The 13,230-nt window shown below is 40.4% G+C and overlaps 1 protein-coding gene across 1 annotated transcript; it reads right to left on the bottom strand.

The window, feature by feature from the left end:
• Window positions 1–514: 514 nt before the first annotated feature.
• brap (BRCA1 associated protein) lies at window positions 515–9,838 on the bottom strand. Its single transcript, XM_058618128.1, has 13 exons — window positions 9,445–9,838; window positions 8,566–8,727; window positions 8,112–8,322; window positions 7,837–8,026; window positions 7,435–7,548; window positions 6,171–6,319; window positions 5,360–5,435; window positions 5,143–5,281; window positions 4,134–4,243; window positions 3,969–4,058; window positions 3,652–3,755; window positions 2,892–3,031; window positions 515–1,103 (listed from the first exon to the last, which is right to left on the bottom strand). The coding sequence occupies exons 1-13, from the start codon at window positions 9,521–9,523 to the stop codon at window positions 874–876; spliced, it is 1,794 nt and encodes a 597-aa protein (XP_058474111.1). The 5' UTR covers window positions 9,524–9,838; the 3' UTR covers window positions 515–873.
• Between the last annotated feature and the right edge of the window lie 3,392 nt (window positions 9,839–13,230).

Here is a 13,230-nt window from a genome sequence, read left to right as displayed (position 1 = left end):
AACGATTAATCAAGAAAATAATCGACAGATTAATCGTTCGTTGCAGCTCTAATTATTTTACTCATTTATTTAACTGGATCTGCTCCAAATATGGGCTCATGGCTTTGTCTTTGATTGACACCACAGTCATGGTCAATCCTGTTGGACTAAACCTGCAGGAGACACAACAAAAACATGAACTCCTCGGCAGAGGTAATTACAGCTCTTTCGCCGACTTCCTGTGATATCTAATTGCCCTGTAGGTGTGCCCTGTATGTTACATCTGCCCCCACTATAAACTGATGGGTTATTGTGATGATTAGTACCTTCCATGATTCCATGCAGTGGTACTTCCTGCAGTAAACTCATTTCCATGGTTAAAAATAACTCAGTGGGTAAAGCATTGCTTCCTGCCCACGGACCTTCCAGGATCCATCTTTGTCAACCTGAGTATATTTACAGTCTTCAATTCACAAACAATTTACAAATGATTAAAAAAAAATAAGAACTCACAAAGTTGAGGCTACAAAGGACAAACAGTAGAAAAACATCATCAGAATTTTACTTTCAACAAAGCAAATACATTCAGAAAGCAGCTTCTCTCTGCCCAGCTCTCACATGTCAAATTAAAAGTAGTACCTTTACATTTTCAGACTTTGGTAAGTAGTGCGGTTACAGAGAATTACACGATCAAATAAATACCATTTACAACCAAAATAGATTTGGATTGGTTGAGAATTTCATGACTTAACACTCCACACACACGTTTGTTTCTGTGGAAAGAGAACACTACTCTGTTTTAAAGATGTTCAGTCATCATGTGTCCTGCGTGTGCTCTGATGTATGAAAGGCAGCGACAGTTTCTAAGCTCTTTCCAGGAAATGTTGGCACTGCCTACTTCCTCTTTCTGCCCCGTCCTCTCCTGCCTCTGCTGGAGGCGGGGCCTACTTCTGCTGAGCCTGGAGCGCCGTCTGCTGGGGCGTCTGGTACATTGAGCTGTCCCTCCTGGATTTCACTGCGAGCCTCAGAAGGCAGATGATCGATCTGCTGCTGCGTCTCCAGGTGAAACATCATATCTCTCAGCTGCTCCTGCAGTTCTGAGATCATCGTGTCTTTACGATCTCCTGCAGAAAACATGCACATGTTGCACAGATTTCAAAGGGAGAAAACACACAACTGTAACACTAGAAAGAAAACTAACAAAAATCCATGGGTTTGCAGGCCGATAATAAAAGTTGACTCGTGAACGTGTCCTTTTTATATCCTTAATTTCACAGTATGTACAATTTTATTTATCCATTTGTGCTGTTAACCCGTGCTGAGTGAAACCTATATGAAAACAATCAACTAATTCATTTTTGTTTTTAGGGGTCACGTTGTAACATCATGTCATGATTAACTAACCCTTTGTCTAAAAGTGGCTCATTATGCTGAGTTTTAGCACTTAGCTCGGGGCTGATAACAGAGCTGTAAAAGGTCAAGCGTAAAGCATCATACTCGATTATCTGGATATACTTGATGAACCAACTTCAAGTGCTCTGTAAAAAAAAGCATTTGCTCGTGTTTGCAAATTCCTGCAGAAACATTTATTGTTCTTTTGTCGAGTGTCAGGTGAGCTGTGGACAAAGGTGTGCTTCACTTACAGGGTTAGACAAACATGACTGAATACATATACACACGTGTCGCACTTAAAATCTCTGTCAGCTCAGTGACGACAAAGCAGTTTCTGTGTTTGTAATAGTGCCGCAGTCACTATAACTAACACTGACTCACGGACTCTAGCTAATGCAGTCCGTTCCATTAGTGAAATGGATGTGACTGTGATTTACAGGTTCATGTTAGTGTGAACAGGAAGGAAGGGTACATGTGTCTTCCACATCAACACAAGTCTGTTTTAAACAATGAGGGAAAAATACAGGTGTGTCTAAACCACAGACACAAACTTTTCCATTCAAAGCTCATGGATGTCGCCCTCAGGCAAAGTGGTGATGACAACCTTCCAGGGTGTAAAGACACAACACCAGGGCTTGGTAATTAAGGGCGATGATATCACTTTAACCACAGATATTGTCATGTAAAAACCTTTACTTGTTACAAGGACTATGTGTATAGATAGATAGATAGATGGATAGATAGAGAGATAGATATAGATAGAGAGATAGAGGAGAAATCAAACAGTCCCCTCCCTGAACAAGCACTTGGCAACAGACTGAGGGTGGAGTCAAAGGAGGAGTCAGTGTGCTGCTGCTGCAGGCACCAGACCAAAGTGTCAGGTGCACACGCCCCTTTTCTCTTTAAGTCTGTCTGAATAACAGAATGGAAAATAATACTCATATTAGAGTTTGTATGAAGTGTCAAACTGTGGGTGTGAAGACGTGGTGACCTCATCTGATTATTAACACATATTATTCCAACTGTGCTTTATATTTTAATTCAGTTTTCAACTCAAGCTCCCGTTCAATATTCAGTGTAATAGATTTAAAACATGAGAGTGCATTGCCATGACCATTCAACTATTAACTACTCTAATGCAAGAGAGAGAGAACTTGTGTATTATTGTCTGACATTTTATAAATGTGCTGCCTGTGCAATTGTGAAGCAATGACTTATTCTGCATCTACATGTTTCTACAGTAGATGCTGGCAAACATTTACTTAGCAGCTTTATTCATCTATTACATTTTATCTGTCACCGTTTAGTTTTTTAAACGTATATTCATTTTACATTAACATTTGTAACATTTGTATTTTAGTGTTTGGATTGAGTGGTGTGATGTAAATAGGCGTGTGCCAGCACAAAGACTCCATTGGGCCGCTGCCACTGTCCTGCCAATGTGTGTAGAGTACGAGGACTTGTGATACTTGTGATATTTCATCATCTATTTCATTTAGAAATTCTAGAGAAAATCTCACCGCTCTCTTTTCCTTTGCGTTCCTTCTCTGCCAGCTGTGCCTGCAGTTGTGTCTGATTGACTCGCAGACAGCGGTTCATTTCCTGCTCGTCCTTCAACTCTTGGCCCAGCTTCAGCACTCTGCTGTTTGTCTGAGCCAACCTCAACACACACACACACACACACACACAACAGAGCTGTTGTTATTATCAAGTTCTTTACAGAAACATCCCTTCAGACTCCAAAGGATGGCTGCTGCTATTGTATCCATCAATGGCATCCATCACTTACTGCAGTATTAAAATAACAGGAAAACGTTTGATACTGTATTCATTTCATACTGTTGTATGACATTTAATCTGTTTGGAAAATTGGCTTCCGGACATTCCTGGAAATGAGTAGGGAGTGGACAGGAGAACTGGCACAAAATGTATAAAGCAACATTTGCCCATTTAGAAAATGTCAGAAAAACATCACATATCAAATGACAGAATGACAGTGAAGCCAGAACATCTGAAAGGTGTCATTTGTACCTTTCAAATACAAACTAATGTGAGACACAATGGAGAAAAATACCATTCTAATTTTTTTCCCCCCCACAACTAGTGATTCTTTGCTGCAAATAAATGCAGGTCAGCTAAAAAGCCAAGTTGATGTTTTTCTATCAATATATCCCAACTGTTGTGCACTCAACACAAGCAGGCAACAAAGAGCCTTCAAACGCAGAAATTCTAAATATGTGAATATGTACAAAAACCAAAATGTAAACCAGTAACACCTACTTTTTCTCCATGCCCTGCTTCTGATTGGTCAATTCTCCCAAGTGTTGCTCCAAGTTATCACAGCGCTCCAAGGTTTCCTTAAATTTAGCTTTCATGTTGTTAATCTGAGGGACAAACACAGGAGTTAAAGTGAAGACCGTGACACAAGAAGATGCATACAGTTAGGTCTGTCTATATATCTATCTCATATGTATGTACGTACATGTGTGTGTGTGTATATATATATACACATACACACACACACACACACAAACAGCTACTCTTTGTATGAGCCTATTTCAAAGCTTGACGGTTATATTGAGCACATCCGTTGGTACCTCCTCAGACGTCTCCTTCTCCAGACGAGCGATCTTATTCTCCCAGTAAATCCTCTGAGACTCGAGCTGACTCGTGAGCAGGTAGGAGTACTGTCGACATGGGCCATAGATTAGATCATTATAGTTGTGATTTAACAAACAAAGCATCAGAAAGGAGATTCTTACTTCGAGCTGAAGTGCATCGATTTTCTCTTCATGGCATGTGCCTCCCTCACACTCATACTGCACCATCTTCCCATCAGTCTTGCTGGCCACCAAACGATGTACATAGTTATCTATGAGGACGTGGATCAGACAGTCAGTGTTGTGGATACAAATATCTTATAGATGAAACTAATAATTGATTAACACTGTGTCCAAATTAAGTCATAGTCAGGACAAGCTCTTATCGCTGAGGGCTGCAATGATGAAATGACTCTCAACGTAGTCGCCTACTTTGAAATTCAATGATCACTTTAGTCAGCTTCTTAAATGTGAATTTTTTGGGGGGGAAGAAATTAACATTCTTTTTTTTTATTTACATTAATGGACCAAGATATTACTTACTAGAAAACTAGAAAAAACGGTTCCTGTGTGCTGTGTTAATCAGATCTGCTTCTTCTTTGGTCGGTGCCCATGATTATCAGATCTGCTCTCTCCAGAACTAATCAATCTTTTGTTAAGTCAGTTCAGCCGCTCCACAAAAATAGTTTGGATGGAAGGAGAACTGTAATCGCCAAAAGACTTTTATCAATTGAAATGAAGTTTACAGGTCCGTTGCAGCTAATTTGGGAATCATTCTGTTGTCTAATGGCTATAAATAGTTAGTAACAAGTGAAACCATGTGATAATTCCCTGGAGAAATCTAGGGAATGAGAGCAATAACAACAGCAAAAAAAAACAACAACTTACATCCCACAACTGACAACAGGCTGCAGCTGCAACAATGAATCAGTAAACAACTTCTACATTAACCGTTAACTATTTAATAAATTCAGTTTCTTGAATGTGACAATTCTTTGGATACATGACAGAAAACAGGATCACTTTTTCAAACAAGACATTTGAGGACATCATTGCGACTTTTGGGAAACCCTAACTGACATCATTTATAATTTGTCAGCCATTTAATGGACCAAATAACTCTAATAAATAATGGAAACAACAATTGTGGAGACCCACATCAGTTCAGTACCTCCTGCGTAGTCCCAGACACGTTGGTTGGTGAGCTGCATGGCATAAGTGTGCTGTGTTTCTTCAAAGTGCTTGTACGCATGGCGGCTGATGTAGCGACCACAGCCGATGTGGCCGCAGATCAAACAAATCCACAGGTTCTGTGGGGGAGTGAAGTTTTAAAGACTGCCAAGAGAAGACGAGCTTATAAGAGAGAGAGTGAGTCTGGTATCTCTTACCTCCTGCACACCACATTCAAAGCATTTGTTCTCTTCTACTGGTTCTGGTGTTTGGATGTACCTACACACAGGACACCTGAAAACAGAGCACATATTCAGCATGTAGTCTTTTACAAAACAGAAGCATGTGTGTTACGACTAGAGATGTGCGATATGTCACTGTTTACGATACAGTTTAGGATACGTTGTTAACCCTAACCCTGAGTATCCTTTATCAGTGATGTTGTTAGACCTGCAATAATTCAGAAAGGACGTATTTACCTCACCGTCGTTGCATCTACAGGACGTGCACTGTATCCAGCCTGTTCACTGTCCCCCCTCTCAGTCTCCGCTACAGTGCACATAAAGTAAATGCGCTGCCCCATTACAACAGAGCTTACACAGACCTGACAACCTCAAAGTATTTTAACATTAAAATAATGTTATATAATGTTACATAATACTCTACTACGACCATCACTTCAAACTACACGAAAAGGGAATAGCGGTTTTCAGTCTTTGACAGTCTCGTTAGTTTTCCACGGGAAGGTGGTGGTGATAGATTTATAGTCAAAAAGATGAGGCTGAATTGTTGTTTATTTATCGTTACCATGATAAATACTACTCATTAGTCCATATCGCCCATCTCTAGTTATGACACGGACAAAAAAACAACACATGACATGACGTGACATGAAGCTTAGAGAAGTGACCAATAGTCAAGTCTGATAAAGGACATGAGTAACATGGCAATATTTTCCAATATATAAGGAAACACAGGGCAGCACTATAACTCCAGTGGCATCCTGACATCAAGTGACTGAGTACTCACGAGACATAATCCCACCGCTGGAGACACTGGCTGTGGAAGCTGTGATTGCACAGAGTGGTGAGGATGCCGTTGACCGACTCGTCCATTCTCTCCAGGCACACGGTGCACTTTGGCAACTCAGTGACCTCCATCACTGGTAGACTGGCTCCCTGGGGAGAGAGGGAGAGAGGGAGAGACAAAGAGAGGAAAGAGAGGGACACAGCGGGAGACAAAGGACGGGAAATTAGAGCAAGTATAGTCTTTACCATTTTGTACACATTATACATATATTTGACCACAAACAGCAAAGTGACTACTTTTCACCCAATAGGCAGTCTGATTAATTGCTATATGATGCTAATTACAGGACACACCTTATCTTATCATGTCCCTATAGTCAGATTATTTATCGGGTACCATCATTTTTGTCCAGGCCAGTTTCATTGTTTGTTTCTTAAAACAATTCTGCTTCAGAAGCAATGTGTGATTTCTCTTTAACAGAAGGGTACCAACAATTGTGTGTGTGTGTGTGGGTAGGAACACAACGATTATTTTCTCGATTAATCGAGTATTTGTTTGGTCCATAAAATGTCAGAAAATATCATCGTTTTGTTCACAAACCAAAATGAATCAGTTGCAATGATTTATTGTTATATGGAGCAAAGACACCAAAAAATATTCACATTGAAGAAGCTGAAAAATCAGAAAGCTTGTTTTAATTATTGATAATAATTAATAAGTTGCTGCTCAGGCCCTGATAAAAAACAGAGGGAACAAGCAAGTTAACGTAAAATGTGTGTCTGTAATGTGGAGTAAAATCACTGTAAAACCACTTTTAAAAACTTAAGTTTTTTAAAAAGAGATCAATTACTAAATGAATTGTCAACTAGTTATATAATCAAGTCATCGGCTTGAATGTTATTTTGAGAATTAAAACAATTTCCTTTTCTTTTTTCCAGCGTCTTAAAAGTTTATAATTTCCAGTTTCTTTGCTTCATATTTGTGGACAAAACAAGGCTTTTGAGAGCATCGTCATTATGAGGTTTAAAAACACCAGTCAGGGTTAGAGTTTCGGCCTGCGACTGGAATGCAATCGGATCTTGATGTGGACACCGGAGACGCATGCTAATATCAGGTGTAAATGCATGTGGGGAAGTGCTATCTGATCACAGAAAATGGATTCTAACGCCAGGTGTAAAGGCTGTGAGTTAAGGATGTTGCTAGAATACTTTAGGAGGCAAATTTTAGGAATAAAATGAGTTGTGACTAAGATGGAAAGGTTTACCTCTTCAGACTTTACAACCTCTGCCCTTTCCACATAGACCAGCTGGCAGACTGCTTCCTCTATGGAATTGAACGGACGACTATTACACGCCATGTAAAAACTGTCTGCATCTGCCTGAAAAAAGGAAACAGTGTAGAGGTAAAAAAGAGAATTACATCCTGGGTGTCTAAACAACGAGATGAACAAATCAAGGACTGTCCATTCACTGAGATCCATTCAATTCAATTTCTACATTTGAGAATAAAAATCAAAAAAGGACAAATCGTAAATGACATTTACAATGGTGCAATTCTTTCATCCATCCCATCTCAAATTTCATCACATTTCCAAGAAATAAGACATTTTGTTTTCTTGTTGCAAAACATTGATTGATTTTCAGAGTACGTCTCTTTCAGACTTTACCTGTGCGCGGAATTTAATCAGAACCATGTACTGGTTAGGAGTGGAGTCCCGTATAATCTTCATGTGCTCCATCACATCATTAAATGGAGCCATAAGCTTCATGAGGTCATGACTGGTCATGGTTGCCGGGACGGTCAGGATACACACCATGGCACTACGTCTTACATCTTCAGTCAGTGAAGTCATTTTGCTGCAACAAGACAAAAACATGAAACTAATTAAAACTATACTCAACGTCTGGAGCTATGAATATACATGTGTTAGCTGGGACTGACTTGGTCTTGTAAAGGTGCATGATTCCATAGATGATCTCCACAGAAGGGTTTCCACTGAAGAACGAGATTTGATCAGGCAGCTGCTTGGAGGGAGAGTCCGGAGCAGAGCTGGACATCACACCACTGTCCTGTGAAGCCTCTGTGTCCTCAGTGTTTGCAGCCCGAACTTCACTGGTCTGCTCAGCTGAACCACCAGGGTCTTCACCTCCTCCTATAGAGGGACAAAAGTGTCAAATGTCAGGTGTTTAATGTTTCAAAATACTGTCAAGTCATGTTCACAAGACACTGGGTGTGTTCAGATCGATAAAGGTTGTGTACTTAACGCTGGTCGAATCACAGTTCCTATTCTTTAAAACAGAGCTCACACACAGAAATGTTGTTATTTAATTATTTGTAAGTTTTTGTAAGTTTCTGCTCCGTTGTTTTTGTACATCCTGCAACATGCATGTCTCACCTGGGCAGGGTTCAAATGTTTCGATCACCATGTCCCCCATGGCTCTGCTGCCGATGTGCTGGTGCAGCACAGCTGCTCTTTCCAGCTCGGTCTTTCCACTCAGAGTGTGTTTGGCCAAACCCAGAGCCTTATCCTGCAGCTCCTCCTCTGACATGTCTTCAACTGCACATTCAAACAACAAAAGGACAAAAGTGAGACAGCTTTTTGAAAACAACACTATGCAGCGAGCAGAGATGTGGCACTGTGAATTTACACTGCACACAACACACACTGAGATAAAGAGAAAGGAGAAGTAATGGATGATTAAATACAGAAGGCAGTAAAATCAACATTACAGATGCAAACTGTCACTAAATAATACTACTATCAATCATTGTGATGATTTCCCCTGATTTCAAGGAAAGAACTCTTTATAATTTTGTTTGAAACCTTTCAGATTCACCCCTCGGTGTCAGTGTCAGGGTGGAGAAAAGGAAGAGGCAGACAGGTGTGGCAAGTTGTTGTTAATCTGAATATAGATAACATATGCACAGATAACTGCGATTTATTTCTTCCTAATCAAAATCACAACTTTCAAACACTTCCGACAACAAATAACACGTGAGTGAGAAATGTGTGAGCTCTGTCTATGCAACGAAATGATAAATATTCATAAATCCAGGTTCATATAGCTACAAATTAATTCTGACAAGTTATTATTCCAGGGGAATATAAAAATGGAAAAACGTGACGTCATTTGTTGTAGGCAGAATGAAGTTGCGTATATCTGAAATGACAACTGTCGATGGGAAGAATGTCATAACAAGAATTGAATTACAACAATCTCTAATATTAACCAAGACTAGCTAAAGCACATGTTAAACATAAACATGAACTTACCAGCCGAGTACTGAAAACCCTGAGGAGAAGGAGACTGCTCGGCTAACTCCAGGCGTATAACCACCAGCGGAACACTCATGTGTTTATTGAGAAGAACCTTCTACACAGAACTAAACAACTCGGTGACAGTTAGCCGCGCCGCTAACTTAGCTACGCCTCCAGCTAACAGCGCTAATTGGCTAGCGTCTATACTTAGCGTGCCAAAACAAACGCCCCACTGTTGAAAACCACGTAAGTCAAACTACGTAAGTCATCTTCACCGCACTTAAAAACACAAAAGACACTTTAGCGTTTTAAAGACAACGCCGCCGAGGAGTCTGTCGACTTTTCCTGTCGTCACAAGGAGGAGGCTGCTCTTGATCACACTCAAATAAAGCAGTCGCGATTGACCTTAAAAGTGTTGCTGACACCCTCAGGCGTAAATGTGTACTGCAGCAGTGACACAGCTGGGTTCGAGTGAGGTTTTTGTCTCTATTTATTAATGGAGCGGCTGTCCAATCAAAGGCAAGAGTCCCTTTGATGATTTTGAACGAAGAAACAGTAGTAGTGATTACCACAAAACAATTCTTATCTTATTATTCTTATTAGTGAAGTATTGTTTTAAGTGGCTACGTGTGTCTGTGTCTGATTGTGTTTCTGCACTTGCACTTTGCAATATGACCAACAGAGGGCGACAGGTCTGCCTTCTCTGATTGCCTTGTTTAATTCGTATAAGTTCCGGCAGGTTATAAGAGAGAAGAGAAATGAAAAGGATTAAAGGACGGCAATAATGAGGCCAGCGTTAATGTGATTGTACTAAAGAACATCTTCGTGTATAGCATAACATGACATGTACAGTCAGCTAGAAATGATTCATGAGCCTTATCATCAATTACTATGAGAACAATACAGTCAATTGTTTTTGTGGATTTATTATCACCTGCATATTAAGAATTGTTGTTTATGTTGCTGTAGAATGATCCATTTATAAATCAAAAGGAACAGAATTCTCTACCATGGAGTATGTATTAGTTTGCTCAAAGTATTAAGTTAAAATATAGAATTTTACCCCGTAGCGGCACTAAATTAATTTCTAACACTTTTGATTACTGATCAATTGGTTTGAGTGTTTTGTTTTTTTTTAAAAATATAAATCAATGTGACTTCAGCTGCTTTAAATGTGAACATTTACTGTTTATTTACTGATCATTCATTACAGCCCTAAACTTAAAGTCAGGAGTAAGACTTCACAACAGTGTCAGATTTATTTTTTGTTTTTTTATTTAAAAAAGCTTCGACATTCCAGTGTTTCTGTTTTCCATTTTCTAACAAAAGAAGGAGGGGGGGGGGGGGGGTGAGATGACGCTCCAGATTGTCAACCGTAACAGAACCCCAACAAACGCACATGTAGTCGGGTCACGGACATCTCCAATTCAGACAGAATGGGCTCCACTCTTGGAATAAAGGCATCAGCAGATGTGCATGTGTTTGTGTGCATAACAGGAAGGAGAGGCGTCGCCAATTCACCACATGTTCAACCTGCTCTCCATAAATTGCCATTTTTAACAGTGAAGAAAATGACTGCATACAACCTGCAGTCAGCGGTCAGTGCTCCAAGCTTATTCTTCACATCCTGCTGAAGCGGATGACACCACTGTTAGATCATGAGGGAAGAGTTGTTGGGGAATGACAAAATGAAGACACGACAAATGACACATTTCACAGTCATCCACAACTGTAGCTGCTTTTTTAACACACAACACACTGTGCTTTCAAGAGGCTGCCTCCACTTTTATGTACAATTAGGTCCAATGTCTGTCTGCGGGTTTGAATTGTATGGTGATGACAAAAGAGCAGTGTCAGGACGAGATATTCAACAGAACTGCATGATGATGGGTGAAATGTTACAGGCTATACAATCACATCAGGGGTCAAAGTAAACAGAATCCTTCTCTCAATGTTCTGGTCTAGACTCAACTAGAATATAAACGCCAAGATTTATATATATATATGCTCTAAAATCTGGCAAATCAGATTCACAGGGATCCATGAAGGAGTTATTGTCAGGATCTTTCATTCGACTGATGAAACCATTGCATACTATTACGCGTGTCACACTGCAACTTTACATGCCTGTTCAGACCTGGTGTTAAATCAACGTCCTGACTGATCCACATCACCAGTGGACAGCGCGTCAGCTCCAAGCTCCGGTGTGAAAACACCCCGATGAGTGCACAAAGTATTTCATTTTCAAATCTGACCACAACACAAACCGCTTTCTGCAAGAGTTTAAAGACACAGGTGAACGCAAATCCACCCCTCGGATGCATTAAAGATACAGTAGGCAGGGCTTTTTTGGGGCATTAATGATCAATAATACAATACGTTTCAAGTGTGATCAATCAAGCGATACAAGGGAGACTTGTCTTCACTCTGAATGCAGCATCTTAAAGTCTGTAGCATAATGGGAGGCTGTCGATAATCACAGAGAGCATCACTTACAACGTCCACTAAAATAGAGCTCAGTTGTCTTTAAGGGGAAACTTGGACTTTTTAGTTAGTTTGAGTTGTTTGAGTAGGTAGCCCTGAGGGTGTGAACACGGCCTAAAACAGAACAAAGCATTTACATTTCAGCGTCGTAAGGGGACAACAGCAGAGCTGCATCCCTTTAGTAACACCTGCATACACAGACTGTAGAACATCTCTGCATCTTTGGCTGACAGCTTACTGGAAATAGACGCGGTGGTTTATTGAAAACCAGGAAGAGACGGTGCAAACAGTCCATTGAGAGAGAGTGCGCTCCTACTGGCTGTTTGACACCACTACTCTGTGCAGAGGTCACTTTGGTGAGAAATCACTTCTCCAGCATTGACAACAACTGCCTGTGCTGCGAAGAAGCCCCAAAAAAACGTCAGGAGTCTCGAAGAGGGTCAAACAATAAAATGTGTGTCAATATGGGCTGAGAGATTTAGAGCTGGAGAAATGACCTCAAGTCATCTGTCATTGCATCAACTGTCCTGAGCTCCTTAATATTTTACCAGTACAGAGACGCATGGTCCCAACCGGCAGATGGGACTCTGTCTACTGCAGCTGTCAAGACTAAGACTAGCTAACTGCACTTTGACAAAGAACTGGAAGTATTTTGACACTTTTAAAAAGGTCAAAATCTTAATTTATGTTACAGCCACATGCATAAAGCTGCCCTTTCAGCTCTACTCTACTCGCCAGTCGTTAAAATACACACACACACACGCGCACGCAAACAGTCCACTGACAGAGACATCTGTGCAGTCAGACATTTAAAAACATCATCTTTATCCTCACAAACAGAAATGACCTCCATGTCATCATCACACGGTGCAGGGGAAGTGAAATGTGATGTGACAAACTTCAGCGATGTCCACTTGTGATCAGATCTCTCAGGATGGATATCAACACCATGTCTGAACAAGGCCAGTAACTCATGAATCATGTACATAGAAAACACAGCGTTTTTGGAGAACATTCATATTCCAGACAATCGTACAGCGTCAGTTAAATATTCATAGGTCTGATGTTTCTTCTCTTGTGCTGGAACAAGCACCACTTGTAATTCAAGCACAGCTGCAGACGACTCAAATGAAACAATGATGAAAAACAAAAGTCCTGCTGGTTACTGAACTCAACACTGCTCTTAATACTGCAACTGCAGACGTGGTTCTGCTCTCAGCGCCATAGCAACACACAAAATAAACAAAGCCCAAATAAAAGAAAGAAAGAAAGAAAATCTGATAATTCTCACAAGTGAAAATGTGATCAGCTGGGAGC

This window comes from Solea solea, chromosome 19 (genome assembly GCF_958295425.1).
Source record: "Solea solea chromosome 19, fSolSol10.1, whole genome shotgun sequence".
Lineage (NCBI taxonomy): Eukaryota > Metazoa > Chordata > Actinopteri > Pleuronectiformes > Soleidae > Solea > Solea solea.
This window is presented reverse-complemented; position numbering and strand designations above follow the sequence as displayed.